General features: G+C 45.0%; 1 protein-coding gene across 4 annotated transcripts in view; it reads right to left on the bottom strand.

Moving 5' to 3' along the window:
* Positions 1–27,797, bottom strand: part of LOC141097574 (phospholipid-transporting ATPase IC-like) — a 71,806-nt gene that overhangs the window by 27,243 nt on the left and 16,766 nt on the right. For all 4 annotated transcript variants that reach the window (XM_073584819.1, XM_073584818.1, XM_073584820.1 and 1 more), the window contains exons 2-5: positions 9,992–10,174; positions 2,150–2,247; positions 931–1,044; positions 332–430 (exon numbers count right to left, since the gene is read on the bottom strand). In XM_073584819.1, coding sequence (XP_073440920.1) covers positions 332–430; positions 931–1,044; positions 2,150–2,247; positions 9,992–10,169 — 489 coding nt within the window. In that variant the 5' untranslated portion in view covers positions 10,170–10,174. The remainder of the gene's footprint in view (positions 1–331; positions 431–930; positions 1,045–2,149; positions 2,248–9,991; positions 10,175–27,797) is intronic.

Raw genomic sequence — 27,797 nt, 5'->3', positions numbered from 1 at the left:
CCAAAAACCACTCAGGGTCTAGCGTTGTGGTTTTCGATGATGGAGCAAGCGCAGGTGTTAAACATATCCTTCATGGTTTTTAGGCATCACAAAATCACACCAACTTGTAAAAAATAAAGCGTCCATTTCTGACTGTATACCATGTACAGGTGAACCGCAAGGTTTTTATGCTTTTCACCCTTTTGGTGCCACTATATTGCCATAAAACCATGTACATTTCACCACCGCACAGCAAAAACGTCTGTGTGCTGATCGGGACCCAGAACGAACCAGATCCCTAATAGTAAAATAACCTCAATATTATGCTGCTGGGGATCCATAATTTACTTACAATGTCATCCACCAGATCTTTGATGGCCGTGATGCCGAGAACCAGCAGTAGTGGGATCAGCGTTGTCGACCAAGAGACAGTGGAGATTTCTGGAATTGACTATTAAAAAAGGGAATAGAATAATTATTCTACAAACATGGGGTTTTATAATAAGGCCAGGTGACCATGAACATGGCTATAACTCAAGTTTCCGAGAACCCTGAGTCTGGGGTAACTTAGGGGGTGTACCAGAATTAGTTACACTTGGGTCCTGGTGCCCCATAAGAAAGCACCATGAAAGGTCGGGCACGGTTACAAAATTTTGCATTCACAACAGGAAAAACAGCAAATATGACATTGTTTCCCAATGTCCCATCACACAGCAGGAATGTACAGCGGCCTCCGCCCCAGTGATATTGGGTTACAGGTGTGATGATTCACCCTCCGGCGCTCAGATTGTCTCTTCCCGTATTTTTCAGGCTGGGTTCTCACTATGTAAATGAGAAGTTCTTTATACATCACCTTCCAGGATGTCGGATGATGATGATGACGACGACGAGGTGTCGTGTGTAGAAATAAACCCGACAGTGTCAGGAGGGGTGACGTAAAGCAGTCATTACCTGGAGGATGAGGAGCACTAGGAAGTAAGCATTGGCCGCTCGCTTGAATTGCTCAAACAGGTTCAGAGGTAGGAAGGTGATGGGGTTATACTTGTAGGTCTTGATTTCATTTCCCTGTATACAAAAAACAACTTGAAGATGAAGATCAAGATGAAGATTGCATGAAGATCATGCGATTCCACAGAAGAGAACACTCACAAAACATTAACACATTGCAGCAATCGTATATATAAAATGGTTTCCCCGAAACACAAAGAAAGAAAGCAAAGCCCCTCCCCAGACATTATTACAGTAAGGAGCCCAGGACGTGGAGGGACATTATTACAGTAAGGAGCCCAGGACGTGGGGGGACATTATTACAGTAAGGAGCCCAGGACGTGGGGGGACATTATTACAGTAAGGAGCCCAGGACGTGGGGGGACATTATTACAGTAAGGAGCCCAGGACGTGGGGGGACATTATTACAGTAAGGAGCCCAGGACGTGGGGGGACATTATTACAGTAAGGAGCCCAGGATGAAGGGCGGATCATTACAGGAAGGAGCCCAGGATGAGGGGACATTATTACAGGAAGGAGCCCAGGATGAGGGGACATTATTACAGGAAGGAGCCCAGGATGAGGGGACATTATTACAGGAAGGAGCCCAGGATGAGGGGACATTATTACATGTAGAGAGAAAACACAAGTCTTTATAGGATATAGACGGGTTCATGGGCTCATACATCTGTCCAACATGCAGGTGGGGATCCAGGTCCAAATTTTGCACCAGAACCCATCGGACTCTAGATACATAACTGAAAATTAACACCCCATGAAAATTTGCAAAGCATATGGCCATATACATTTTTAGTTAGGTCTATATAGCCCAGGCTAGAATGCAGATATATCAGGGTGTTATCCATCTCCTGATGATTTACTGACATAATAGGAACCTCTGAATGATTTGTAAGTAAACAGTTTTCTTGATTAAATTATTGATCAGTCTTTGCCAAGTTATGAATCTTTGTATTTTACTCCATCCCTTTATCTAGCCTCATTTCTTTCGACCGTCATACTGAAAGTTCTGTTTTCTCTGCCTTCTGCCTGCACTTTGAGTAACTGTTTTGATCTGTAGGTCTAACAGATATCCTCCAGCGTGAGTGTCTCTAATCAGGTCCCCCATGCTCAATCACTTGTGACACTTGTGTCTCACCCCATCCGAGCAGTGTTTGCTACATACCGAGTACTTGCTTTTCTTAAAACAAAGGATGGATTTCTTCTTGAATTCAGGCTGGTCATAAAAATTGCGATCGTTCGCCTTCACTTGCCAGCTACATTCTGAAATCAGAAAAAAAAGACAAATCAAATTAGTCTTTAGGACCTCTGCTCGATTTACAAAATGCACGCAACTTAATATATATAATTATATGATCAGTGATTTAAGTTTATCTGTGTGGTCTCAAAAAAATAGTCTACAATACACCCCCGGCTGCGCTTTTCCTCCTTCCTGCTTTACACTGAAGCGCTGCTTGTTCAGGATGTCTGCTGTTTACAGGCAGAAGCTTTGCACAAAAGGTAGAGGAGTATGTATATGGCTGGGGTACAATGGTGCCGTTGAACAAGACACAGGTCACGCAAAGATTGCTCAGTGCCGCCGTGGCATCACTATGTAATGCCGAACAATGTGGTCACATTGAGAGCCAGGGCCGGCCCGAGAGATTACGGCGCCCTAGGCGAAACTATTTTGTTGCGCCCCTACTATTCTTGGCAGTAGATGAAAACTTGGGATATAAATTTAGGAGCAAAATAAACCACAACAACAATGATTAATTAACTCTCTCCTAACTCTTTAATCTTCTGAGAAGTTGTATAGGACAAATATATACAAAGTAATCAATAACACAAAACAAAAACGACCATAGGTAATTAAAATTTTTGTTTCCTTGCCTTTTTTTTTTTGAAAAGGATGGCACTAAGTCACCGAGATTAATTTGTTTAGCAACTTCAGATTCTATCGAAATTGTTGCCAACCCAACCAACCTCTCTTGCGTCATATTTGCCCTTAAATATGTACACTTTTCTTTCCATCTCTAAAACTTTTTGCCTTTTGAAAAGATTTTTTATAATTTTTTCTATTTTTTCTCTGGCGCCCCCTTTGGGTCGGCGCCCTAGGCGGCCGCCTAGTTCGCCTATACGTTCAGGCCAGCCCTGTTGAGAGCCGCACAATACCACAACCGAGACAAGACACTTGCAAGAAAAAAAAAAAAAAAGTGCCTTGCTTTTTGCAATTTGCTTACCACGGACCCAAAGGAGTGGCGATGCGACCCTATTAACTTCATTACCCTGCGATGTAGCGGCAAAACCTAGCAATCCTTGGCCAGGCGACCAGTGTCATATAAACTCAGCCTAAAATGGAAACCTCCGCACAAAAACAAAAGGCCTGATTCATTATTGCAATTTTTAGTCTTAAAGTTTTTTTTGTTTTTTTTTTTTAAGCCTATTCCTATGTGTTTCCCTGTTTTTTTCTTTTTTTTTTTTTTTTTTTAAATGTTCATGTTGTGAATGGGATTTGGGATATTCAGAGGTTTTTAGTCAATTCATCAATTGTAACTTTTTAAAATTATTGCCAAATTTTTGTGCAAACTTATTACAGTTCACTCCCCCTCCCCCCAAAAAAAGTGATTTTTATGTATATCTGACTTTTTTTTTTTTTTTACAGATTTAGCAACATTTTAGCAGAATTGATGCTTTTGCGCCAGAAGGTTGCAAAAAAAAAAAAAAAAAAATTAAAATAAAAGAGCATTTTTGATATTGCGTAAAATTCATGAACCATTTTCATGAATTTGATGCAAAAAAAAAAAATAACAAATACAAATTAGGTAATTAATTTATTATTCACAGGAATGGAGATAGAAGAAATGATGCAGTTATTAAGGAGGCAGGATTTTCTCTGGACCCCAGTGGAGGTCAGGAGAGTCTCCCTCTCCTCGGGCCATTAGGTGCCATGAATAGAGACTGAAATTTTGGGATTTATGCAAAAACCATGGAGAAAACAGAAAGTCTAATCTCCTCAATATCTACCATGAGAGGACACACGGTGCCAAATGTCACATGAAAATCCTGGGTATTAGATTGTGATTTTCCTTGATTTACAAGGCTAATAAAACCACATTGTTCTTGTTAGCTCAAGTTTCGGTTTTTAGGACATGATGTAATACCCGACTGGCCCATAAATCTGTAAGATATTGCCGGTCAGGTGCTGAGAACATGACCAACCCGTGAGGCTTCTGCAAAACTTGAAGAACTCCCATGTAGCCTGCATTAAGGTTACACCTTTGTGGAAGACTAGACTGGATGTCCACTACTGGTCCACCAAAAATACACAGGAACCCAGATGACCGAGACCGGCCACAACCGTTAGTCAGCGAGGCTCGCCAACCTTTCACACACACACTCGGAAGAACAGAGAATGCATGTGCTCTATGTACGAAGGGGGAAGTGTTGTGAGTTCATTTTCCCCTTCACCAGAAGAGGGAGTTCATCAGACCTCAATGGTGAAGGAAGGTAGTGAGGCTGATTACAAAGCACCTGAGCAGAATGATGACTGGGTGACTGGGATTGCTGACTGGATATAAGGCAGCCGACACCCTTCTGCCTTGCGGGTGATTACTCTGAGGGATTCTTGATGACCAGTCTGATTCCTGCTCCTCAAAAGCGAAGTTTTCTGCTCTACTTTTTGCATTTGTGTTTTGGTTTTGTTTTGCCTTGTTTTTCTGGATTTCTGCCTTTCCCTGCTGGGTGAGCTGAATTCCTTTTTGCTCTGTCTTCAGAAAATACCCGAGTACTGATATAGTCTTTTTGAAGCTTAGCGTCTTCAGGGCTTTTTTCCCTATCAGTCTGTTGGCTCCTGTTTTTGAGAGGGTTTTGGCGGATTGCAGACAGCAGCTTTTCTATTCTGTCCTATTTAGTTAGCTTGGGCCCCATCATTTGCTCAGCCTATCTTTCTATCTGTGTGAGTGTTTTTTCATCTTGCTTCACCGTCATTATATGTTGGGGGCTGCCTATTGCTTTGGGGTCTGCTCTGGGGCAGTTTAGATTTCCCTTTCTGTCTTTAGGCTATGTAGTTCTCCGGCTGTGATCGAGGGGTCTAGGGCACCGTAGGAACCCCCCACGGCTACTGCTAGTTGTTGTTGTTAGGTTCAGGGGTCTGCAATCCGATAGCTGCCAACTTCTCTGGTTTTCTGGACTTAGCTAGTATTTCTGTTTTTGCCTCCTACGGTGACTCATTCATAACAGGGAAGTAAATCGCTGCCTTCTTCAATTACAGAAGATCTTAGCCTCATGAGATCCAACAGTCCAATTCTTATCTCCCGGACATCAACTTTTGGGGTAGATACTGTAGGCTCTCCCCAAAGTACATTAAATGGTGGGATAGTTCTATTGAAAACTGGTCATAGTCCTAACAGAGCGGAGTGTAACAGTGCCCAAGGCGGTAGTGGTGGGAGAGGGCCTCATCTTCAACGCCTGGAGAGGTTCACAGGCAAAAAAGGATAACGCCATTAATGCAGTCTTTCACAGGTCAAGCATTTCTGGTTTTCAGAATTTAGCTGTGCTGTGTCTGCACACGAGAAATAACATATCTAGCAGTTGTTTGAATTTATCCTGTATTTTTCCACCTGATTTCTGCTCTGCAGGCTCTCACTCTAAATTTTCAGTTCTCTCTGAGCTACTGGGTCCAGAATAACTGATATGATATCTCCTATGAGCAGCAGACACAGACATGAGGAATTCCTGCTCATCTTCTATTATTTCTGTATTACCGCCTGCCTTATACTCCAGAGCCGCATTCACAATTCTGCTGGTTGTTTCTGTAATCAGTCTATTGACCGATACATCACTAACAGCTTAACTGAGCCAACGTCATTTCCAGGCATTTCCACCCTGAAACCCACTGCAAAAAGCATCCAGAAGAAGCTCAAAGAACGGACACAGGCATTTCTAAGTAAAAACGACTTGTTCATGTTTTGTCTTTTGAGCATCTTTTAACGGCTTCAGATTTCCAAAGAAGCCAAGGGACAGATCAGGGTTGGACAGGAGCATAGTAAGGTCAGAGACTCGGGCCTTTCTACCTTCAAGTGTTCCCCCTGAACAGGGACAATTAGGGTCCCAGTTCCAGGGACAGGTTGAAGCCACCTCAGTTACTTACTGAAGACTGTCACAGCATGATACAAAAGCGAGGAGTGGGTGAAGAATGCGCAGACGACATTTTAAGAGTTTGTCACAATTAGGGTCAAAAGAGGATTCTCGAATTCTCCACTCAGGATGCCACCAACTGCTTACCATTAGGCACAGTGTAGATCTGCTATATAGAGGGTCTCCTACACTTGGTGTGTCAAGGGTCATCTATAGTCACATTTCTCCTACAGGAACCATATGGTCCTCCAGTCGTAAAAGCAGATCACCAATAGTTCCTACACCCAGATTCAAGGTGGACCTCACTAATATATGGAGTTAACCAGATGTGACAACCCTCCCTTTAAATGAGATCCTCCCTACTCCTCTATATGCGCACGTCTGCACATATCTTGACTCTTAGCCCTAGAACTAAGTAAATCAACCTAGTCGCAGTCCAACCCTGTGAGCAGGGTGCGGAGCAGTCTTATTTAAAGGTACAGAGCAGGACAACCTGATAGAATACAGCCACTGGCGTGAATAATTCAGCAGCCGGCTGTCAGCATGCAGCTTACAGATAAAGACTAGTACGTGTAAGCCCATGTATCCCATAACCAACCGTACAAATCAAACTGTCAGCAACTAGAGGCAAATAACAGCGGCTCCTCATATGGCGGCAGCTTGTAAATGCTAACAGAATGGGCCAGATGACAACATTTTTTATTACTTAAGAGTTGTCCATTTTGGATAAAAAATATGATCAGATGATATTCAGGAAATCATCATACATGATCGATTGTTGGCTGGTCATGCTTAAATGGGTAGATTTGGACAGTTTATATTTGAAACAAGGCCTATAAGTCTCCTTACACAGCATGTCACTCTCCACAAGGAGGAATGTTACCCTTTGGACCACAGTCTGAGGCCTCTTAGACAGCCAAATCAGATCTCATGCTTTGCACATATGAGAAGCAAACACCCCTAAACACTAGTCTGTAAATTTAGATTCTGGTTTGGATTTTATTCCAAGTCATTTGTCGAGGCTCGTTAAAAGGGTTGACATTGACTTTTGGGATTCCTACTTCCCATAGATGACAATAGAGTTTTATTCCATGGGCAGCATAGTGGCTCAGTTCTTAGTATTATTGCTTTGCAGCATTGGGGTTCTTGGTTCAAATCCCACCAAAGACAACATCTGCAAGGAGTTTGTATGTTCTCATATTTGCACGGATTTCTTTTGGGTTCTCCAGTTTCCTCCCACATTCACAAAACACAAACTGATTGGGACTCAACAATCTACATTTCCTATGGAGACTGTGATGATGATGATGATGATGTCTGTAAAGCGCTACAATCAAGGATGGCGCTAGACAAGAAACAAGTTTATTTCCTCTCTGAAAAGTTAATTTGAAGCAAGAAACTGACCTGTTCATTATTATTAAATTAATTATTATATAAAAAGACTTTATGGTAATGGAAAAAAGTCACCCCCCCCTGGGCGTTTTAGGTAAAAGAGCCACCTTCAGCAGCACTATGGCTGCACTCTGAAGGTGGCGCTTCCTTTTCTGACCCCTAGTAACGCTGAAATATTAACTTTTATAACTAGCTCCTCATACCTGGAATGCGTCCCCATAGGTATTGGTGTGTCACCCTGTATCAGCCGGCCATCATGCCTCTGTCCTGTGTCTGGGTGCCGCCTCCTCCTGTTTAGTATGCATGTGCTAGTGATTGGCAATCTGGCTCTTTTTGGTGATCTGGCTCTCACGGCTCTGCTCACCAAAAAGAGCCAGCTCTTTTTGGATCCTAAATGGATCCCTATTGCTTACGTGCTCAGGCGTCCATAACTCCGCCCACCTGCCGTATAAGCCCCGCCCACTTTCAAAGAATTAACATGCTGAGTGGGCGGAGTTTTGTTCGGGTGGGTGGAGTTACGCCTGCCGAACACCAGGATTTTACACCCAGTGAGAGCCAGTCAAGGATTTTAGTGGCTTTCACTGGGGTGCCGGCTCACATCATTCGCAGCAGGGAGCCGGCTCTTTGTGTCGGATCATTCGCGAACGACACATAACTAGCCTGTGCTGTGACAACTCTAGCTGCAGCTTCCCCCATCCCCCTCCTCCGCTTTCTTTTTCCTCCCTCAGCACGCAGCGTCTGATGAGCTGACCTGCCAGTGACCTGCTTGTTTGCCGAGAGAGGAAAAAGAAAGAGGATGGGGGAAGCTGCAGCTAGAGTTGTCACAGCACAGGTATACTACACAGGAGGAGGCGGCGCCCAGACACAACAGGGGCACGATGGACGGTTGATACAGGGGGACACACCATACCTATGGGACGCACTACAGATATGAGGAGCTAGTTATAAAAGTCGATATTTCAGCATTAACGGGGGTCAGAAACAGAAGAGCCACCTTCACAAAATGCAGCCTTAGTGCTGCTGAAGGTGGCTCTTTTACTTAAAAACGCCCTGGGGGGGGGGGGTGACAGGTTCGCTTTAAGGGTTATCCAGGATTAGAAAAAGAAATTCCAGAAATAGCGCCACTCCTGTCCGTAGGCTTTGTCTAGTATTGCGTCCAATTACAGTGCTAGACTTGTGCTATAAAACCAGATGCAACCCAATGTGACAAGACTGCTCACTTTGAAGCGATCTGAGCTATTGCAGGAACCATTTATATCAAGTCCGGCTGGTTAATTTCGGTCCTCATAAATCACATTGCAGGAAAACTTAAATACAGCCTTTGTCCGGCACAAAGTGAAACAAAGTAACAAGTCCATACAATAGTGCTGGTTAGCCTGCTTGGCTTAGAGTCCAGCGTCTTAGTGCTTTTGAAAAGTCACACAATCCAGAAGGTCTGCACACCTCCATACACAGCACGGTGGCTAGCAATCCCACCAAGGATAACATATGCAAGGAGCTTGTATGTTCTCCCCGTATTTGCGTGGGTTTCCTTCAGGTTCTTTGGTTTCCTCCCACATTCCAAAGACATACTGATAGGGAATCTAGATTTTGAGCCCCATCGGGGACAGTGCCGATAATGTAAAGAGCTGTGGAATTAATGGCGCTATATAAATGAGTAAAATAAATAAATAAAAAATGTGTCAGATATAGTCCCATTTTACAATGTGTACCACACCCAGGGGTGAAGATATGGTGAGCAGCCTATTCGCCCTAAAGGTACTGTCACACTTAGCGATGTACCAGCGATCCCGACCAGCGATATGACGCGGTCAGGATCGCTGGTGCATCGCTAAGTGGTCGCTAGTGAGCTGCCACACAGGCAGATCTCACCAGCGACATCGCTGGGGACGGGGATCGCTACTTACCTGTCACACCAGGCGATCCTGCGTCCTCCCGCCCGGCTCCACGCGTCTCTCGTCCTCACAGCAGGAAGCGCCACAGGAAGCTGACGACGAGAAACAGTCCTGGACGTTCTCGCGTGATCAGCGATAACCAGCGGGGGAGCCGGTCGTAGGTAAGTATCAGACACAGAGATATCGCTAGCAATATCGCTATAACGTCACTAGTTATAGCGATATTGCTAGCGATATCTCTTAGTGTGACATGCCCTTTACTCTTCAGCTACTCAAAATTAGAGATGGCCCCAACATGGCTGATTAACCAGTCATGTACTATGTGTACTAGAGCATTACTCCAGGTTTATATCACAGAGGAAATGCACCTCTGTGATACATATCTCCCATCCACTGCGACCGGCAAACACTTTACACCAACAACATGCAGTTTCTAAACCTTATGTCATGTATAGAGCAGAGGGTGGCATTGCACAGGAAAATTACGCAATCATATGGCATGCTGTATCTATTGCGCAAGTATGCTAATATTCTGTTTAGTCATGCACATAAGCTTTAATGATACCAGTGTGGGGAAATTTAGGGATTTGATGTGCATTCACCTTTCGAGGCTTGCTCTCGGCTAAGCTCTGCTTGCTTGTTGATCCGGTTTTGCTCTGGTTCAGGCGACTCAGGCGTTTCTAGTTCATCGTCCGTCTCGTCGTCACTGTATGGAACCTCATCATCATTTGGCATCTGCGAATCTTCCTCAAAGGTTGTGTCATCATAATCTGTATCCATGATATCTAAAAAGGGATGAAAACAAAACCATCAATTTGATGGGACATAAATTCCGGATGGCAAAATTCCTCTTTTTTTGCCCTCAATTACAGTATACCCCCTTTATCAACTTTGTACTATATCCTAGATTTTTAGATTTGGCAGGTTATATGCACTCCACCGATCGACATTGAAAATCCCAGAAAAAAAAGTTTTATTATGAAAAATGGTTTTGTTTGAACAAGTTTTAATGGCCCTTTTGTAGGAAATTTTCTCTTTTATCTCCTTTTGCAAAAGTGGAGAAATAACACTCAGGAGGAGCAAGACAAAAAACAAACAAAAAAAACACGCTCTTCAACCATTGTTCCAAAGGACTATTCAGAAGATGAATAGAGCGGAGCCTTGGGTAAATAAATCAGCAAATTAAATATTAAACTTTGGAGTCTTATAAACAATTGTGCGGGGCCCTCTAAAGCGGCAATCAAGGAAACACAATCAGTGCAAAATGAAAAAATAATAAGACCTTACAGACGGCACAATGGTGCGAGCACAAAGGCCGCCGTCATACAGGAGCTTCACGGCCATCATCTTTGGCACAAAAAAATTATTAAAATAAAAAAAATACAAAAAAAAAAATCCTATTCAGAAGGTTAGAGCCCGTCAAACCCCCAATGACATTTTCATCCATAAAGAAACGCAACTTAAGTCCCGCTGCTCACAAAAGAGATTACATCGTATTCTAAGCAACAATTGAGGGCGATCACAATTCTCCATGGATCAAGTTTCAAACCTGAAATCTCAGTGTACGCCATGCAAAATGGGAAAAAAAAAAAAAATAAATAAAATAAGGAACCTTATTGGAATACAATGCTGGCAAGACATCACATGGTCTGGAAACAATGGCTGTGTCATACAATCGTCTCTCGGGCCCGTATGTCCGGAACATAATGACTCATGTAAGGACTCAAATACATGGCTGACCTCGTATTAGGAGGACCATAGATAATGGATTTCTGATGCCAAATTCTAGCAATTTTGATTGGAGCTACTAATTGCGGCTATAGAACGTCAATGGCCGTCCCAGGAGACACTCCGGCTAGCTTCCCCATAAATGATTGGTTCAGTAGGAAGAGTGCGTGTATTCTCAACGGCAGAATAATCTGCCGCCATACAATTACGGCTGCTTCTCTCACATGAGACCCAATGAGTGGACATGTTTAATTCAATAAGCCCCATCCTTTTCTTCCCCAACATCATTTAGGGATCAGTTAGCACACGAGACTTTGTTCTTACATTAATTATAGAGTACACTTAGCAGAGACATCCAACCCATAGAAAATCTTGACTAAGCTCACCTGAAGCAACCCCACAAGTACTTCATATGCAGAAATCCAAGGCGGTCATGGATTTGTGTGTGTGCGCGCGCATCATATCTGCAGAAGGATAATTCCTATAGTCACTGAATGAGTGCTGAGTGATAATACATGGAATTAATGAAGAAAGTGGAACACTGGATACACAGAGAGGCCTCCCATTCAGCCTATATTACTGGGAGAGACACACAGACTTCACATCCATCTTATATTACTGGTAGAGACTCTCAGACCTCACATCCAGCCTATATTACTGGGAGAGACACACAGACCTCACATCCAGCCTGTATTACTGGGAGAGACACACAGACCTCACATCCATCTTATATTACTGGGAGAGACACACAGACCTCACATCCATCTTATATTACTGGTAGAGACTCTCAGACCTCACATCCAGCCTATATTACTGGGAGAGACACACAGACCTCACATCCAGCCTATATTACTGGTAGAGACACACAGACCTCACATCCAGCCTATATTACTGGGAGAGACACCCAGACCTCACATCCAGCCTATATTACTGGGAGAGACACACAGACCTCACATCCAGCCTATATTACTGGGAGAGACACACAGACCTCACATCCAGCCTATATTACTGGGAGAGACACACAGACCTCACATCCAGCCTATATTACTGGGAGAGACACCCAGACCTCACATCCAGCCTATATTACTGGGAGAGACACACAGACCTCGCATCCAGCCTGTATTACTGAGAGAGACACAGACCTCACATCTAGAGATGAGCAAATTTGTTCAGGACCCTGCTTATTTGGCAAGCTATAGTGCTTATCGAATAAGCTACAGCAGGAACCCAGATACATGGATAGCTCCAGCTGATTGGTGCCGCAGCTGCATGTATCGTGGCTATGTCACAGTCACAACACATACATGGAGAGCCCAACAAACAGGTTCTCCATGCATGTGCTGTGACTGACACAACCGCGATACACGCAGCTGCGGCGCCAATCAGCTGAAGCGATCCACGTATCTGGGTTCCTGCTGTAGCTTATTTGATAAGCACTATAGCTTGCCGTATAAGCAGGGACCCAAATAAATTTGCTCATCTCTACTCACATCCAGCCCATAGGATATTATACATTATATTATATACAACCCCTGGCAAAAATTATGGAATCACCGGCCTTGGACGATGGTCATTCAGTTGTTTAATTTTGTAGGAAAAAAAAAAAAAAAAAAAAAAAGAGAAAGCAGATCACAGACATGGCACAAAGCTAAAGTCAATTCAAATGTCTGCTTTCTGGCTTTAAGAAACACTAAAAGAAATCAAGAACAAAAAATGTGGTAGTCAGTAATAGTTACTTTTTTAAACCAAGCATAGGGGAAAATTATGGACTCACTCAGTTTTGAGGGAAAAAATTATGGAATCACCCTGTAAATTTTCATTCCCAAAACTAACACCTGCATCAAGTGAGCACACCTTGGAGAGCTGTTGCACGAAGTGGACTGACATGAATCATGGCTCCAACATGAGAGATGTCAATTGAAACAAAGGAGAGAATTATCAAACTCTTAAGAGGGTAAATCATGATGCAATGTTGCAAAAGATGTTGGTTGTTCACAGTCAGCTGTGTCTAAAATCTGGACCAAATACAAACAACATGGGAAGGTTGTTAAAGGCAAACATACTGGTAGACCAAGGAAGACATCAAAGCGTCAAGGCCAGAAACTTAAAGCAACATGTCTCCAAAACAGGAAATGCACAACAAAACAAATGAGAAACGAACGGGAGGAAACTGGAGTCAACATCTGTGACCGAACTGTAAGAAACCGCCTAAAGCAGCGGTCTCAAACTCAATTTACCCGGGGGCCGCTGGAGGTAGAATCTGGGTGAGGCTGGGCCACATCAGGTTTTCCACAAGAAAAGCTCTTACAAAAATATTCCAGTGTTATCAAATGTCTTTATTTTTTCATCTTATTTTGTGTTAAAAATTAAAAATAAATTAACAAAATCATAAGAAAAAAATAAATCAATAATAAATAAAATGAAAATGATAATACAGCAGATATAGAAGACTGAAGAAACCACATATAGTTGCTGACTAGAGAAATGTAATTATTATTATTATTCAGATGTCTGTATTAATAGTTCTTTAACATTTAACTTTCTGAACAGTAATGGAACATTGAACAAACTGTTTTGAACATGACTTCTTCTGCCTACTTCTTGCTGCTAGAGATCTGGCAGCGCTTACTCTCGCATAGCCGAGCCACATTTGGCTTAAGGGAGGAAGCAGCTGAGACCCTCAGTAGGGCTTGAAGATGCTCATCAGTAAGTCTGGACCTGTACTTGGACTTATTGAAGTTCAAGGTAGAGAAGAGCTTTTCGCACAAGTATGTGCTCCCAAAAAGACACATGGTCCACTTGAACATTCGAGAAAGCTCAGGGAAGCTGGGGGGCAATTCTCTCAAAAATTGCCCGAGCTTGTCTGCTTTTCCACTCACCTCCCTGAACTTGGCTTTGAGTTCAGAGTTGCACTGCAGGTCAATGAGCGCCATTTGAAGCACAGGAGGGGCATCTTGCACATCAAAGGAGAAGGGGTCGGCAAAAATTTTAAATGTGGCTCTGTGCGTCTTGAAGTCTGCAAATCTGTGATCAAATTCCTCCTGTAGCTTCAAAATGACATCCATATACTCCTCACCACTGAATGGTGCGCCTGCTTCCATGAGTGCCTTGCATGATGGGAAATGGCAAAGTTTTGTAGAGAATGCTCTCGCGTTGTCATAGGCAGCGCTGACAAGTTTCCCCTGGCCTTGTAACTTCTTGTTCAGTACATTAAGCTCATGTATGATAGCAACAAAAAAAGCGAAGTCCATGAGCCATTTAGGATCACTTAGCACAGGACCAGCAGCCCCATCTTTCTCCATGAAGGCTTTTTCTTCAGCTCTCAACTCAAAAAAATCTCTTCAATATGTTTCCCCTGCTAAGCCAACGTACCTCGGTGAAGTAGAGCACATCCCCATATTCTGACTCCATTTCCTCTAAAAAAAAGCACGAAACCTTCTGTGGTTTAAGCCCCTGGATCTGATTTGGTTGATGCATTTCACAAGGAAAGACATCACATTGTCAAACTTCAGGCATTTGCTGCAAAGGGCCTGCTGATGGATAATGCAGAACAGAGCAATGACCTCCTCCACACCTTCCTCTTCCAGTTTTTTTTTTTTTAACAAGTGCCACCAGTCCATTTTTCCTCCCTGTCATTGATGGCGCTCCATCAGTTGTTATTCCAACAAACCTCCTCCAAGGTAAACCGGCATTGTCAATGGCATCACACAGCTGGTGAAATATCTCCTGAGCGGTGGTCTGGCCATGCAATGGAATCACTGTGAGCAACTCCTCTAGGACTTCACAAAGGTCATCAACACCACGGCCATAGATTGCGAGCTGGGCAGTGTCGGTGACGTCTGTGGTCTCATCAAGAGCGACTGAGTATACACTGAAACATTTTGCTTTCTCACACAATTGATCATAAATGTCACTTCACAGGTCAGAAATGTGCTCTGCTACGGTGTTGGCAGAAAGGCTTTAGCAATCATCTCACTAACCACGTAGCTAGCTTCGACTGCTGCAGCATTCTCTTTGGTTGCTTTAGGCTACTTTCACACTAGCGTCGTGTGACATACGTTGCGATGCGCCGTTTTGGAGAAAAAACGCATCCTGCAAAGTTGCCTGCAGGATGCGTTTTTTCTCCATAGACTTGCATTAGGAACACATTGCGACGTATGGCCACACGTCGCATCCATCGTGCGACGGATGCGTTGTGTTTTGGCGGCCGCGACGCACACAAAAACGTTACATGTAACTTTTTTTGTGCGTCATGTCCGCCATTTTCGACCGCGCATGCGCGGCCGAAACTCCGCCCCCTCCTCCCTGGACATTACAATGGGGCAGCGGATGCGTTGAAAAACTGCATCCGCTGCCTCCGTTGTGCAAATCTTTCACAACGTGCGTCGGTACGTCGGCCCGACGCATTGCGACGTACGTCACACGACGCTAGTGTGAAAGTAGCCTTAAAGAAATCTTGTTGCCTCAGTAGATCTCTTTTAAGATTAGCAACCCGGTTGGCTCTTTCATCTCCCTGGTATTTTGCAGACTCCTCAGCATGGCTAGTTATGTAATGACGTTTCAAATTTTATTCTTTGTGCACTGCAACTTTCTCTGTGCAAATAAGACACGTCGGGATGCCCCTGTGCTCAACAAAGAATTATTGCACTTCCCACTTTTCCTGAAATTGTCTGTGCTCATCACCAACCTCTCTCTTCACTGCAGGCTTTGAAAAAGACATGTTTGGGGCTGTGTAATAGATAATTCCACTTGGTGTCACTGTGTCAGCCGATGCGTCTTTTCCGCTTTTTTTTCTGTCCCGTTGAGCAGCAACTTCCTCGGCCGCCTCCGCTTCTGAGTCCGGGGTAATGGCGCAAGTTCGCAATAAGGTCGGCTGATGTCCCGCCTCCGAGAGCAATATACCGCACCACCCCACCCCTCATTCTGAACCCGGCGCACCCGAGTCTGTGGTGTGGTCCGTTCTCTGCTCGGCTGCTCCTGCTGCATGTGTTGTGAGTGTGACTCATACGCCTTGCCTGCTGACAGCAGGCTGCTGTGACTGTCTAGCCATCATCATACTCACCTCCTCCTGCTGCAGCTCCGATGGTCCAGCGCCGACATCTCCTTCCTGTATGAGCGTGGTACCGCTCATTAAGCTCATGAATATGGGCACCACGCCTATGAGAGTGGCGTGGCGTCCATATTCATGACCTTAATGAGTGGTATTACGTGTGACTGAGATTTCACATGCGAGACTTGGCCGTGTTTCTCACATGTATGATCTCAGCCGAGGTGAGGGCCGCAAACTATTATCCCGAGGGCCCATGAGGTGAGGGCCGCAAACTATTATCCCGAGGGCCCATGAGGTGAGGGCCGCAAACTATTGTCCCGAGGGCCGTAGATGGCACGTGAGTTTCAGACCCCTGGCCTAAAGGAAATGGGATTTACATACAGAAAAGCTAAACGAAAGCCACCATTAACACCTAACAAGAAAAAAAAACAAAGTTACAATGGGCTAAGGAAAAGCAATCGTGGACTGGGGATGATGGGATGAAAGTCATATTCAGTGATGAATCGCAAATCTGCATTGGGCAAGGTGATGATGCTGGAACTTTTGTTTGGTGCCGTTCCAATGAGATTTATAAAGATGACTGCCTGAAGAGAACATGCAAATTTCCACTCATTGATGATATGGGGCTGCATGTCAGGTAAAGGCACTGGGGAGATGCCTGTCATTACATCTTCAATAAATGCACATGTTTATGTTGATATTTTGGACACTTTTCTTATCCCATCAATTGAAAGGATGGTTGGGGATGATGAAATCATTTTTCAAGATGATAATGCATCCAGCCATAGAGCAAAAACTGTGCAAACATTCCTTGATAAAAGACACATACGGTCAATGTCATGGCCTGCAAATAGTCTGAATCTCAATCCAATTGAAAATCTTTGGTGGAAGTAGAAGAAAATGGTCCATGACAAGGCTCCAACCTGCAAAGCTGATCTGGCAACCGCTATCAGAGAAAGTTGGAGCCAGATTGATTAAGAGTCCTGTTTGATACTCATTAAGTCCACGCCTCAGAGACAGCAAGCTGTTAGAAAAGCCAGAGGCGGTGCAACAAAATACTAGTGATGTGTTGGAGTGTTTTTTTGTGGGTTTGTTTTTCACGATTCTATAATTTTTTCCTCAGAATTGAGTGATTCCATAATTTTTCCCTATGCTTGGTTTAAAAAAAGTAACCATTACTGCTTACCACATTTTTTTGCTCTTGATTTCTTTTAGGCTGCGTTCACATGTCGCGTTTTCGCGGTGGTTTTAAACGCGCGATTTTGCCGCGAAAAATAAGCATCCTATGCAATCCTATGGGATTCCGCAATGCTGTGCTAATGCTGCGTTTTTTTCCGCTGCGGGATCGCTTTGCGGTAAAAGAAAAAAAAAAAAAAAAAATACAGCATGCTCATTAATTTAGCGGAATCGCGGCGATTCTGCCCACATAGGAATGCATTGTTCTGCTTACTTTCTGGATGTGGCTGTGCCCACCATGCGAAAAGTAAGCAGAACATTTGCGGATGGTACCCACGGTTCGGAGGAGAGGAGACTGTCCTCCGGCCTTTAGGTACCATATCCCTGTAAAAAAAACAGAATTAAAATAAAAAATATTGTTATTCTCACCTTCCGCGCAGCCTTCCCGCCTCTCTCCACGCTCCAGGCATCTTCTGGTCCCAGCAATCCTTTGCGAGAATGACCACGATGACGTTGCGGGCTCGCGGGACGCCGGAAGTTGAAAATAACAATATTTTTTATTTTTTTATTTTTTACATTCTATCTTTTACTACTGATGCATAGGCAGCCTCAATAGTAAAAAGTTGGTCACACTCGTCAAACACTATGTTTGACGAGTGTTACCAACCCGTCAATCAGTTCTCCAAGCGATGCTCCAGATCACTTGGAAAACGCTAGCATTCTGTAAGCTAATTACGCTTGCAAATCGCTAATTTTTCCGCGGGAATTTAAAATGCGATTTTCCTGCGGAATAGAATTCCGGAATTCTCGCGGTAACTTCCGCGGGAATTCCGCTACGTGTGAACTTTGCCTTAGTGTTTCTTAAAGCCAAAAAATTGCCATTTGAATTGACTTTAGTTTTGTGCCATGTCTGATCTGCTTTTTTTTTTTTTTTTACAAAATTTAGAAAACTGAATGAACATCCTCCAAGGCCGGTATAACCGTGTATTGTACAACAGCTTCATAGGAGCGCTAGTGTGGCGCCCCTGAGGCTTCAGTCGCCACAGAGGTACTGCACCTTCTCCTAAGGTGTAGTGCCCCACCATCCAGGTAAGGTGGGAGCTCCTGACCACGCTCCACGACTGCATTCCACACACAGGATAGTTCAGTGGGGCCACCTAACAGCTTCAGGCTGGGGGTTAGCAGAGCACCCCTCGTGGAACCCTGCTTTGTAACACGAGATGTGCTGGGAGGCGGGTGGAGTAAGAGGATACAAAAGAGTGGGAAGAGTCAAAGTGATTGGTTAGTTGGTTAGAGGAGAGAGAAGAGAGAAGATGGGTGTCTGAGGGACGTGCTGCAGCAGGTCCCAGTGATCTGGGCTGCTGGCACGAGAAAGACCAGAGAAAGAGACTGATAAGATTGATAACCTAACCTTCCATAAGAGAGATAGAACAGATCGGAACGAAGGAGAATAGAAGGACGGTGGGAAGCAAGTTGAGAAAGAGAGAACCCTTCCAGTCCAGAGAGCGCAAAGGCCGGGGCCCGGTCCCCGAGGATGATTGGATCTTTATGTCCGGCAACAGACACCAGAGGAGTAGTGAGCCGCTAACACCTTGCTCCCATCATAGACTTGGGACACAACAGCAACTGAAGAGAGAGCCGGGACGCAGAGAGGAGTCCCCGAAGCAGGCTTCAGCTGTCTGTCATACAAGTAAAGACTAGGAACACCTACAGAGAGGCATTCCAGGGTAACTAAGTACTGGAGTGCTTCGCACCTAAAGGCGCATTGGAGGAGTCGTTCAGTAAGGTACATGTTGGCGGAGTGTGGAAGGGAGAATCCTATCTGGCCTGGAGGTTGGCTGGAGCCCTGACCTGGAGAACACGGTACGGAGGCAGGCATTTGTGTGAACTGCAAACCGCACACTCTGGCGTCCTCCAGTAATTCCCGCACCACTACACCTGGGTACCAGCCTCCATACCATTCTGCGCCTCTCCTCATCCATTGCACCTACACTGGCCTGGGACTGCAGCTCCACCTGTGGGGAGCTATACCATCTCTGCTGCACCACACCATCAGTCCCAGCGGATCTGCATGCATCGTTGGCTTACCATTTTACTTGCCAAACACCACGGGTGGCGTCACGAACTATTCATATAAACTTAAACACCATTAACATCACCGCCATTGATATTGGGCGCCCAGGGCAACGGACCGGGTCACCGCTGCTGTGACACTTTCCCACCTCGACACCGGCCAGGTACCGAGTACCCCGCTGCCCTGGGTGTGCGAGGGCGACCCACTAGCATGGCAGTCACTGGGGTCTTATGTAAACAGCCGATCATCACCCCATGATCACATTTCACGACGTGCATTTGGTCATCTGGAGTGGCTCAGTGGTTAGTACTGTTGCTTTGCAGCGCTGGGGTCCGGGGTTCAAATGCCCAGGACAACATCTGCAAGGAGTTTGTATGTTCTCCCCGTGTTTGGGTGAGTTTCCTTTGGATTTTCCGGTTTCGTCCCACACTTCAAAGACATACTGATAGGGAATGTATATTGAGAGCCCCAATGGGGACAGAGATATTAATGTCTGTACAACGCTGAGGAATATGATGGCGCTACATAAGCATAATTAATAACAAAAAAAAAAAAAAAAAAGGATCACCGCTTTCTATTACTGAGACATAAGCATCGACAATAAGACTCCTCTATACACCAAAATAATTGGCAGTATAATATGCTCTAATAACCGTAGAATACCAAACATGTCATAAATAGGATATATAAGGAACATCAGACCTCCCAAATGTTAAAATTTGAGGATTTTTTTTTGTTTTTTTTAAGAATCGGATAAAAATATTTATTACATTCTTACTTTTTAGGATGTAACTCTGGATCAGTAATGTAATGTATGTACACAGTGACTGCACCAGCAGAATAGTGAGTGCAGCTCTGGAGTATAATACAGGATGTAACTCAGGATCAGTAATGTAATGTATGTACACAGTGACTGCACCAGCAGAATAGTGAGTGCAGCTCTGGAGTATAATACAGGATGTAACTCAGGATCGGTAATGTATGAACCTCTCGCTTCCTAAAACTCATCGTAGACAAAACTGAACTCATTATCTTTGCTCCATCTCACGTATCTTCCCTACCCGATCTATCTATTATGGTAAACGGCATCACGCTCTCTCCCCCGCACCTGAAATCCGCTGCCTTGGAGTAACTCTAGACACTGCCCTGTTCTTCAAACCACACGTCCAAACTCTTGCCACCTCCAACTCAAAAATATTTCCAGAATCCATCCTTTATCTACTAAAACTCTTGTACATGCCCTCATCATCTCCCGCCTTGACTACTGCAACACTCTCCTCTGTGGGCTCCCTGCTAACTCTCTTGCACCACTCTAGTCTGTCCTCAATTCTGCTGCCCGACTAATCCACCTCTCTCCTCGCTACTCCCGTCTCTCCCCTCTGCAACTCCCTCAATCGGCTCCCAATTCCCCAACGAATCCAGTTCAAACTACTAACACTGACCTACAAAGCCATCCACAACCTTTCCCCTCCCTATATCTCTGAATTAATCTCTCAATATCTTCCCTCACGTAATCTTCGATCCTCCCAAGACCTCCTACTCTCCTCCACACTTATTCGTTCCTCACACAACCGAATCCAAGACTTCTCCCGAATATCCCCATCCTCTGGAACTCCATGCCTCAACACGTCTGATTATCCACCACCCTCGGATCCTTCAAACAGAACCTGAAAACCCATCTTTTCAGGAAAGCTTACAGCCTGCAATAACCATTCTGTCGACTCACCACCGCCTGAGCTGCCACCTCATCACCACCAGAGCTGCTGCACCCCCGACCTTCTGTCTCTTCCCCACTATCCCATAGAATTTAAGTCCGCAAGGACAGGGTCCCCTCCCCTCTGTACCAGTCTGTCACTGTAAATTTGTTTACTGCTAAGAATATCTATAACTTTGTATGTAACCCCCCTTCTCATGTACATCACCATGGAATTAATGGCGCTATATAAATAATAATAAATGTTCACAGTGACTGCACCAGCAGAATAGTGAGTATCATACAGGATGTAACTCAGGATCAGTAATGTAATGTATGTACACAGTGACTGCACCAGAAGAATAGTGAGTGCAGCTCTGGAGTATAATACAGGATGCAACTCAGGATCAGTAATGTAATGTATGTACACAGTGACTGCACCAGCAGAATAGTGAGTGCAGCTCTGGAGTATAATACAGGAGGTAACTCAGGATCAGTAATGTAATGTATGTACACAGTGACTGCACCAGCAGAATAGTGAGTGCAGCTCTGGAGTATAATACAGGATGTAACTCAGGATCAGTAATGTAATGTATGTACACAGTGACTGCACCAGCAGAATAGTGAGTGCAGCTCTGGAGTATAATACAGGATGTAACTCAGGATCAGTAATGTAATGTATGTACATAGTGACTGCACCAGCAGAATAGTGAGTGCAGCTCTGGAGTATAATACAGGAGGTAACTCTGGATCAGTAATGTATGTACACAGTGACTGCACCAGCAGAATACTGAGTGCAGCTCTGTAGTATAATACAGGATGTAACTCAGGATCAGTAGTGTAATGTATGTGGGACGCCCTCACACCCAGGGCTGTGGAGTACTCGGTACCGGGCCCGGTGGATCTCAATGAAAGTTGTCACGGTAGCTGTGACCCGGCCCGTTGCCCTGGGTGCTCATTGCAAATGTTCAGTGTGAATGAATAAGTTGTGACGCCACCTGTGGTGTTCGGCAATGTAAATGTTAGGCCGACGCTGCAGACAGATCCTCTGGGACAGATGGTGTGGTGCAGCAGTGATGGTATAGCCCTCCACAAGCAGGGCTGTTTTCCCAGGGCAGAGCAGACGATGACACTTAGGTGGTGTAGTGTCAGGCGCAGGGGATGTAGCAGTGCTGGGCAGGTTGACGCTGGAATAAGTGGAGGACACCAGGGCATGTAGTTCCAAAGCTTTACTCACAGTCTGTTGTACAAACAGGTGCCCGCCTCAGTGCCATGTCCTCCGGGTCTGGGACTCAGTCAACCCCCAGGCCAGATGGAAAACTCCTTTCCAACACTCCGCCAACTTGTGCCTTTCTGAACGTCTCCTCTTATAGTACCTTTAGATGAAGTACTCTCTGTACTGAGTTACACTGGAGTTCCTCCTGTCTGATGTTCCTATGAACTCTACTTGTACGTCAGACAGCTGTAGCCTGCTTCGGGGACTTCTTGCTACTAAGTCCCGGCTCACTATCCAGTTGCTGTTGTGCCCCCAAGTCTTGTGTGGGAATAAAGTGGTCACTACTTCTATTCCTCCGGTGTCTGCTGCAGGACCATTAGTATCCATACAACCTCGGGGACCGGGCCCCGGCCTTGCGCTTAGAACTTCTAGGAAGGGTTCTCTTCTAACCCACGTCCTCTGTTCTCTTTTACTCCTCACGTTCTGTACTAATCCTCTTTCTTTCTATGGAGAGTCAGGCTTTCAGTCTATGTTGCTCTCTCTCTCCCCCTTTCCAGAGCCAGCAGACCCAGATCACTGGGATCTGCTGCAGCACTTCCATCCATCTATCCCTCGCTCTAGGGATCTTCTCTCTCCAACCAGCTACTGACCCCCCTTCCTAAACTCTTCCAGCTCCTTGTAATGTCATCTAACTCCACCCACCTCCCAGCACGTTTCGTGTTCCAAGCAGGGAGCCACCAATGGGTGCTTTGCTATACTCCAAGCAGGGAGCCGCCGAAGGTGCTTTGCTACACTATTTTGTGGTGTGGGGTGCAGGTGTTGAAGCGTGGTCAGGAGTCTCCACCTTACCTGGATGGTGGGGTACCACACCTCAGGAAGAGGTGCAGTACCTCTGTGGCAACTGAACCCTCAGGGGCGCCACATATGTACACAGTGACAGCACAGAATAGTGAGTGCAGCTCTGGGGTATAAAAGTATGTGCCGCTGCGGATCCGCTGCAGATCTGCAACTGATTTACAGTACAATGATAACCTATGTGAAAAAAAGTTGGCTGGGCACATGCTGCGGGAAATTCCGCACGGAATCCGCAGCTGTACAATTTCCGCAGCATGTCAATTCTTTGTGCGGATTCTGCAGCATTTTTACACCCATTCCATTATAGAAATCCGCAGGTGTAAAAACGCATGCCAAAACCGCAAAAAATTACACAGAAAACCCGCATTAAAAACACGCGGATTTTGACCTGCGGATTCTGCCAAGAGATGCAGAAAAATCCGCACAGCAATCCGCAACGTGTGCACATACCCTAATACAGGATGTAATATTACAGGTCGGGATTGTTCTTGTATTGGTCTTGGCATTATAAATGTATTATCTATGGATGGCTTTCAGTAGGGAGTGTTACGTCGTATTATGCACAGCTTCTCTGTATACACTTACAAAGTACTGTAAATTAAAATGTGACACAAGAAAGCAAACAAAATGACTCACAGTTATAACGCTATGACTAAATCACCAAGAATACAACAAAAAACAAGGTAAAACAATAACGACGTCACCTTTTTGTATCATAAATATTTCAAATTGTGGCATTGTTGTTGTTCTCTAAACTAAACAAGCATTAAGAAAAAAGGCGAGCAGCAATTTTCGGGTTTGTGGACATCAGGACTTCCACTACCGAGGACGGGGTTTTATAACTTAGTGCAACCAATAATTATTTCTCCTCCCTGAGACAATCTGTCAGTGGGACAATTACCCAATTGGGGCCTTTAGTTACATAAAGGCCACTTAAAAGATTTATTGGAGGAGTGTAATTGACATAACAAAATTGTTCAAGAATAAAAAAAAGTAATCACTCTTATTAAGCAAAGACTAATTTGCCCCATAGCAGAAAAAAAGCAAAAACAAAAAAACAACAATATTCCCAAGGCCTACTAGCCATCAGAGAGATCCCTATAGCAATATTCCACATTACGACCAGTAACTTTGTATATATTTTTTTAATAAGATATGTCATCAGCTCACAAGTGTCCGCTTTATACTCTTTATTTTTTTAATCTCCTTTACTCCCCTTATAAGAAATGCTCCGTATGCCCCCGACCCCATGAATTAGCCGTAGTATAGATCGACTACATAGAGGGTCTCCCACACTTGGTGGTCTCTGTGCATCCAGGGTCATCTATGTACTTTGCAAACTCTTTACCACCACTTGCAATTGTTGTCTTACCTCTGTGTAAAGCAGAGGATTAAGTTATACCTTGTATCCATTCCAACAGTAAAGGATGTTTCCCTGTTAACGGTTAGTGGACCGAAATCTTCCTTGTGTTCTGCATAAACCAGGAAGTTACTATATCATCACACAGACTGTGAGGGATACAAGAGTCAAACCATAACATAAAGCGCCCCCCCCCCCCAAAGAATCACTACACTGGTGCCACAACTTCACTCTTACACCCCGAGTATGACTTTTATTGTTTGTTTTTTTAAATCCGATACACAGTTCCAGAGATACCGGCCTAATTATATAGTGCAGGATCCTCGGGGGCGTGTCTTTAGCCTGCTCTGCTTAATTGCTGCGAGCCACGCCTTCTTTTTAAAGAACCATAAAAATTAGCACTATATGACGAGACATCTCTGGAACCGTATTGAGCATTTAGGAAAAAAATAAAAAATAAAGGGGGAGCAACAAGGATAAAATAAAAGCAAAAATGGTCCACTTTTGACCACTCTAAGCTTATCCACATTCCCATCACCAAATCCTGCGCAGCAGCTTCTATAACTGTACAGTTCTTCTCGTAAATGGGGTTGTCCCTCAAAGGAAAAGAACGGAATCAAGGATCTCCTTCACCTTGAACGTAGATCAAGTATGCTGCCCCTAGCCCTAAATACCCCACCCAATTCTGGGCTATGTGACCTCCTAGATCGCCTCCTGTGTAAGCCCTGACATAGCGATGAACTAGGACATAAATGATTTATAAACTCCAGTAGATGAATTATTGAGAAGAGCAGACGAGCCCAGAGGGTAACACATTGTTACAAGGATCTAATGAAACATTCACACGGGTAGCGAGAGATACAGTAAATATTTTACGATGGCGTATACTCCCACAGCAAACCACAGCCGGGCGTCACACCGGGACATTTCACCAAGATTTTTCTATTTGCCTCCTTCTCAAAAAGAACAAAAGAATGTCTGTTCCAATAATCTTAAACAAGAAAAAAGTAGTATCCCACCAAATCATGATCTGGGAACGGGAAACCACATTACAAGAGGCGACATGTTTATACACATTGCAGAATTATTGGGCAGTGAGTTTTTTGACCAGTTTATTATTTTTCAGCAGATTTTCCCCCTCCGGGGTGTATAAATGTGAATGCTAATTGACATCAACCAATCAGGTGATGTGTAATGAGGGGGGGTGATGCCTGAGGATACAACGTCCTTTATTAGGCACCAAAGGCGCACAGGTCCCGTCTCCAGAGAATCAGTCACTCCTATCTCTCTCATCTCTACCCTGGATCACGCTATCTATTGCCTCGGTCTCCTCTCACTTCATGGACATCAATTTCATGAGGCTCTGCTCACTGGTCAGACCATAGGTCTGCTTCTGCTGCACATTTGGCCCTCTCAATCCTGAGAGAAAACTCTCTCTGTCCCTTCACTTAAACCCTTTCCCACTCCAGGCTAGTCCCAAACATTAACCCTAGCTCTCCTTACTGTTAGGCAGAATACAACACAGTCACTAATTACATCTCTAAATACTTCATGCAGTTAAATACATTACAGCAACATACGCATCTACAAAGGGGAAATGTGGACAGAACTTCCATCTTATAAAGTGACCAGCAAGTCATTATCGTAGAGTGCTGTCATATTCCAGAACTGCAACCTCCCTGGAGGCCAGAAGTACAAGGTGCTCAGTGCTCAGAGAGACGGCCGAGGTGAGGAGGCCGAGCCCGACCACCACTAAGCAAGACACAGAAGTACAAAGGTGCTCGGAGACACAGCCGAGGTAAGGAGGCTGAGCCCGACCACCACTGAGCAAGACACAGAAGTACAAGGTCCTCGGAGACACATCCGAGGTGAGGAGGCTGAGCCCGACCACCACTGAGCAAGACACAGAAGTACAAGGTGCTCAGAGACACAGCCGAGGTGAGGAGGCTGAGCCCGACCACCACTGAGCAAGACACAGAAGTACAAGGTGCTCAGAGACACTGCCGAGGTAAGGAGGCTGAGCCCGACCACCACTGAGCAAGACACAGAAGTACAAGGTGCTCGAGACACATCCGAGGTGAGGAGGCTGAGCCCGACCACCACACAGAAGTACAATGTGCTCAGAGACACATCCGAGGTGAGGAGGCTGAGCCCGACCACCACTGAGCAAGATACAGAAGTACAATGTGCTCAGAGACACATCTGAGGTGAGGAGGCTGAGCCCGACCACCACTGAGCAAGACACAGAAGTACAAGGTGCTCAAGACACATCCGAGGTGAGGAGGCTGAGTCCGACCACCACTGAGCAAGACACAGAAGTACAAGGTGCTCAGAGACACAGCCGAGGTAAGGAGGCTGAGCCCGACCACCACTGAGCAAGACACAGAAGTACAAGGTCCTCGGAGACACATCTGAGGTGAGGAGGCTGAGCCCGACCACCACTGAGCAAGACACAGAAGTACAAGGTCCTCGGAGACACATCCGAGGTGAGGAGGCTGAGCCTGACCACCACTGAGCAAGACACAGAAGTACAAGGTCCTCGGAGACACAGCCCAGGTGAGAAGGCTGAGCCTGACCACCACAAGGTCCTCGGAGACACATCCGAGGTGAGGAGGCTGAGCCCGACCACCAGCGAGTTAAACGCTCAAGGGGAAACATCGAGACTGGGCCAAGAAATATCTGAAGACGTTTTTCAAAGGTTTTATGGACTGATGAGACGACAGCGACATTTCATAGGCCAGATGGATGGCCCGTGGCTGGATCAGTGATGGTCGCAAGCGTTCACTTCCACTCAGACACCAGAGAGGTTGAGGAGGGTTGTGCTGTGGGCTAGGATTATTAAAGATGAGCTTGGATTTTTCTGCAGGACAATTCTCCATCGCAGCATTGCAGTCTCCATCACTTGGTGCCAGTAAAGGCCTTAAATTTGATGAATAAATGACTCGGCCTCTTCCTCACCCGACCTAAAGACCCACTGAGAACTTGTGGGGTCTTCTTCCATGGGAGATCTATGGGTGAAGGAGAACAGTCTCTGATCAGTGTCTGGGGCTGTGGTTGGTGCTGCCTTTAAAGCTGATTGTCAACAGATTAAGGAACGGATAGAATCCATGGATGGAGCTTATGACCATTATTGAGAAGAAGGGCTGACATATTAATTTTTTTATATTAGTCTCTTGGTGACAGATTTTTGATGGAAATGTCATATATTTTGTATATTTAAGCTGATCGGTTCAGCAAGCCCTCATAGCAGGAGAAG

This window comes from Dendrobates tinctorius, unplaced genomic scaffold, assembly GCF_039654945.1.
Source record: "Dendrobates tinctorius isolate UK_male_01 unplaced genomic scaffold, ASM3965494v1 ptg000085l, whole genome shotgun sequence".
Taxonomy (NCBI): Eukaryota; Metazoa; Chordata; class Amphibia; order Anura; family Dendrobatidae; genus Dendrobates; species Dendrobates tinctorius.
Note: the sequence above shows the minus strand (reverse complement) of the source record. Positions and strands in the feature narration are given on the sequence as shown.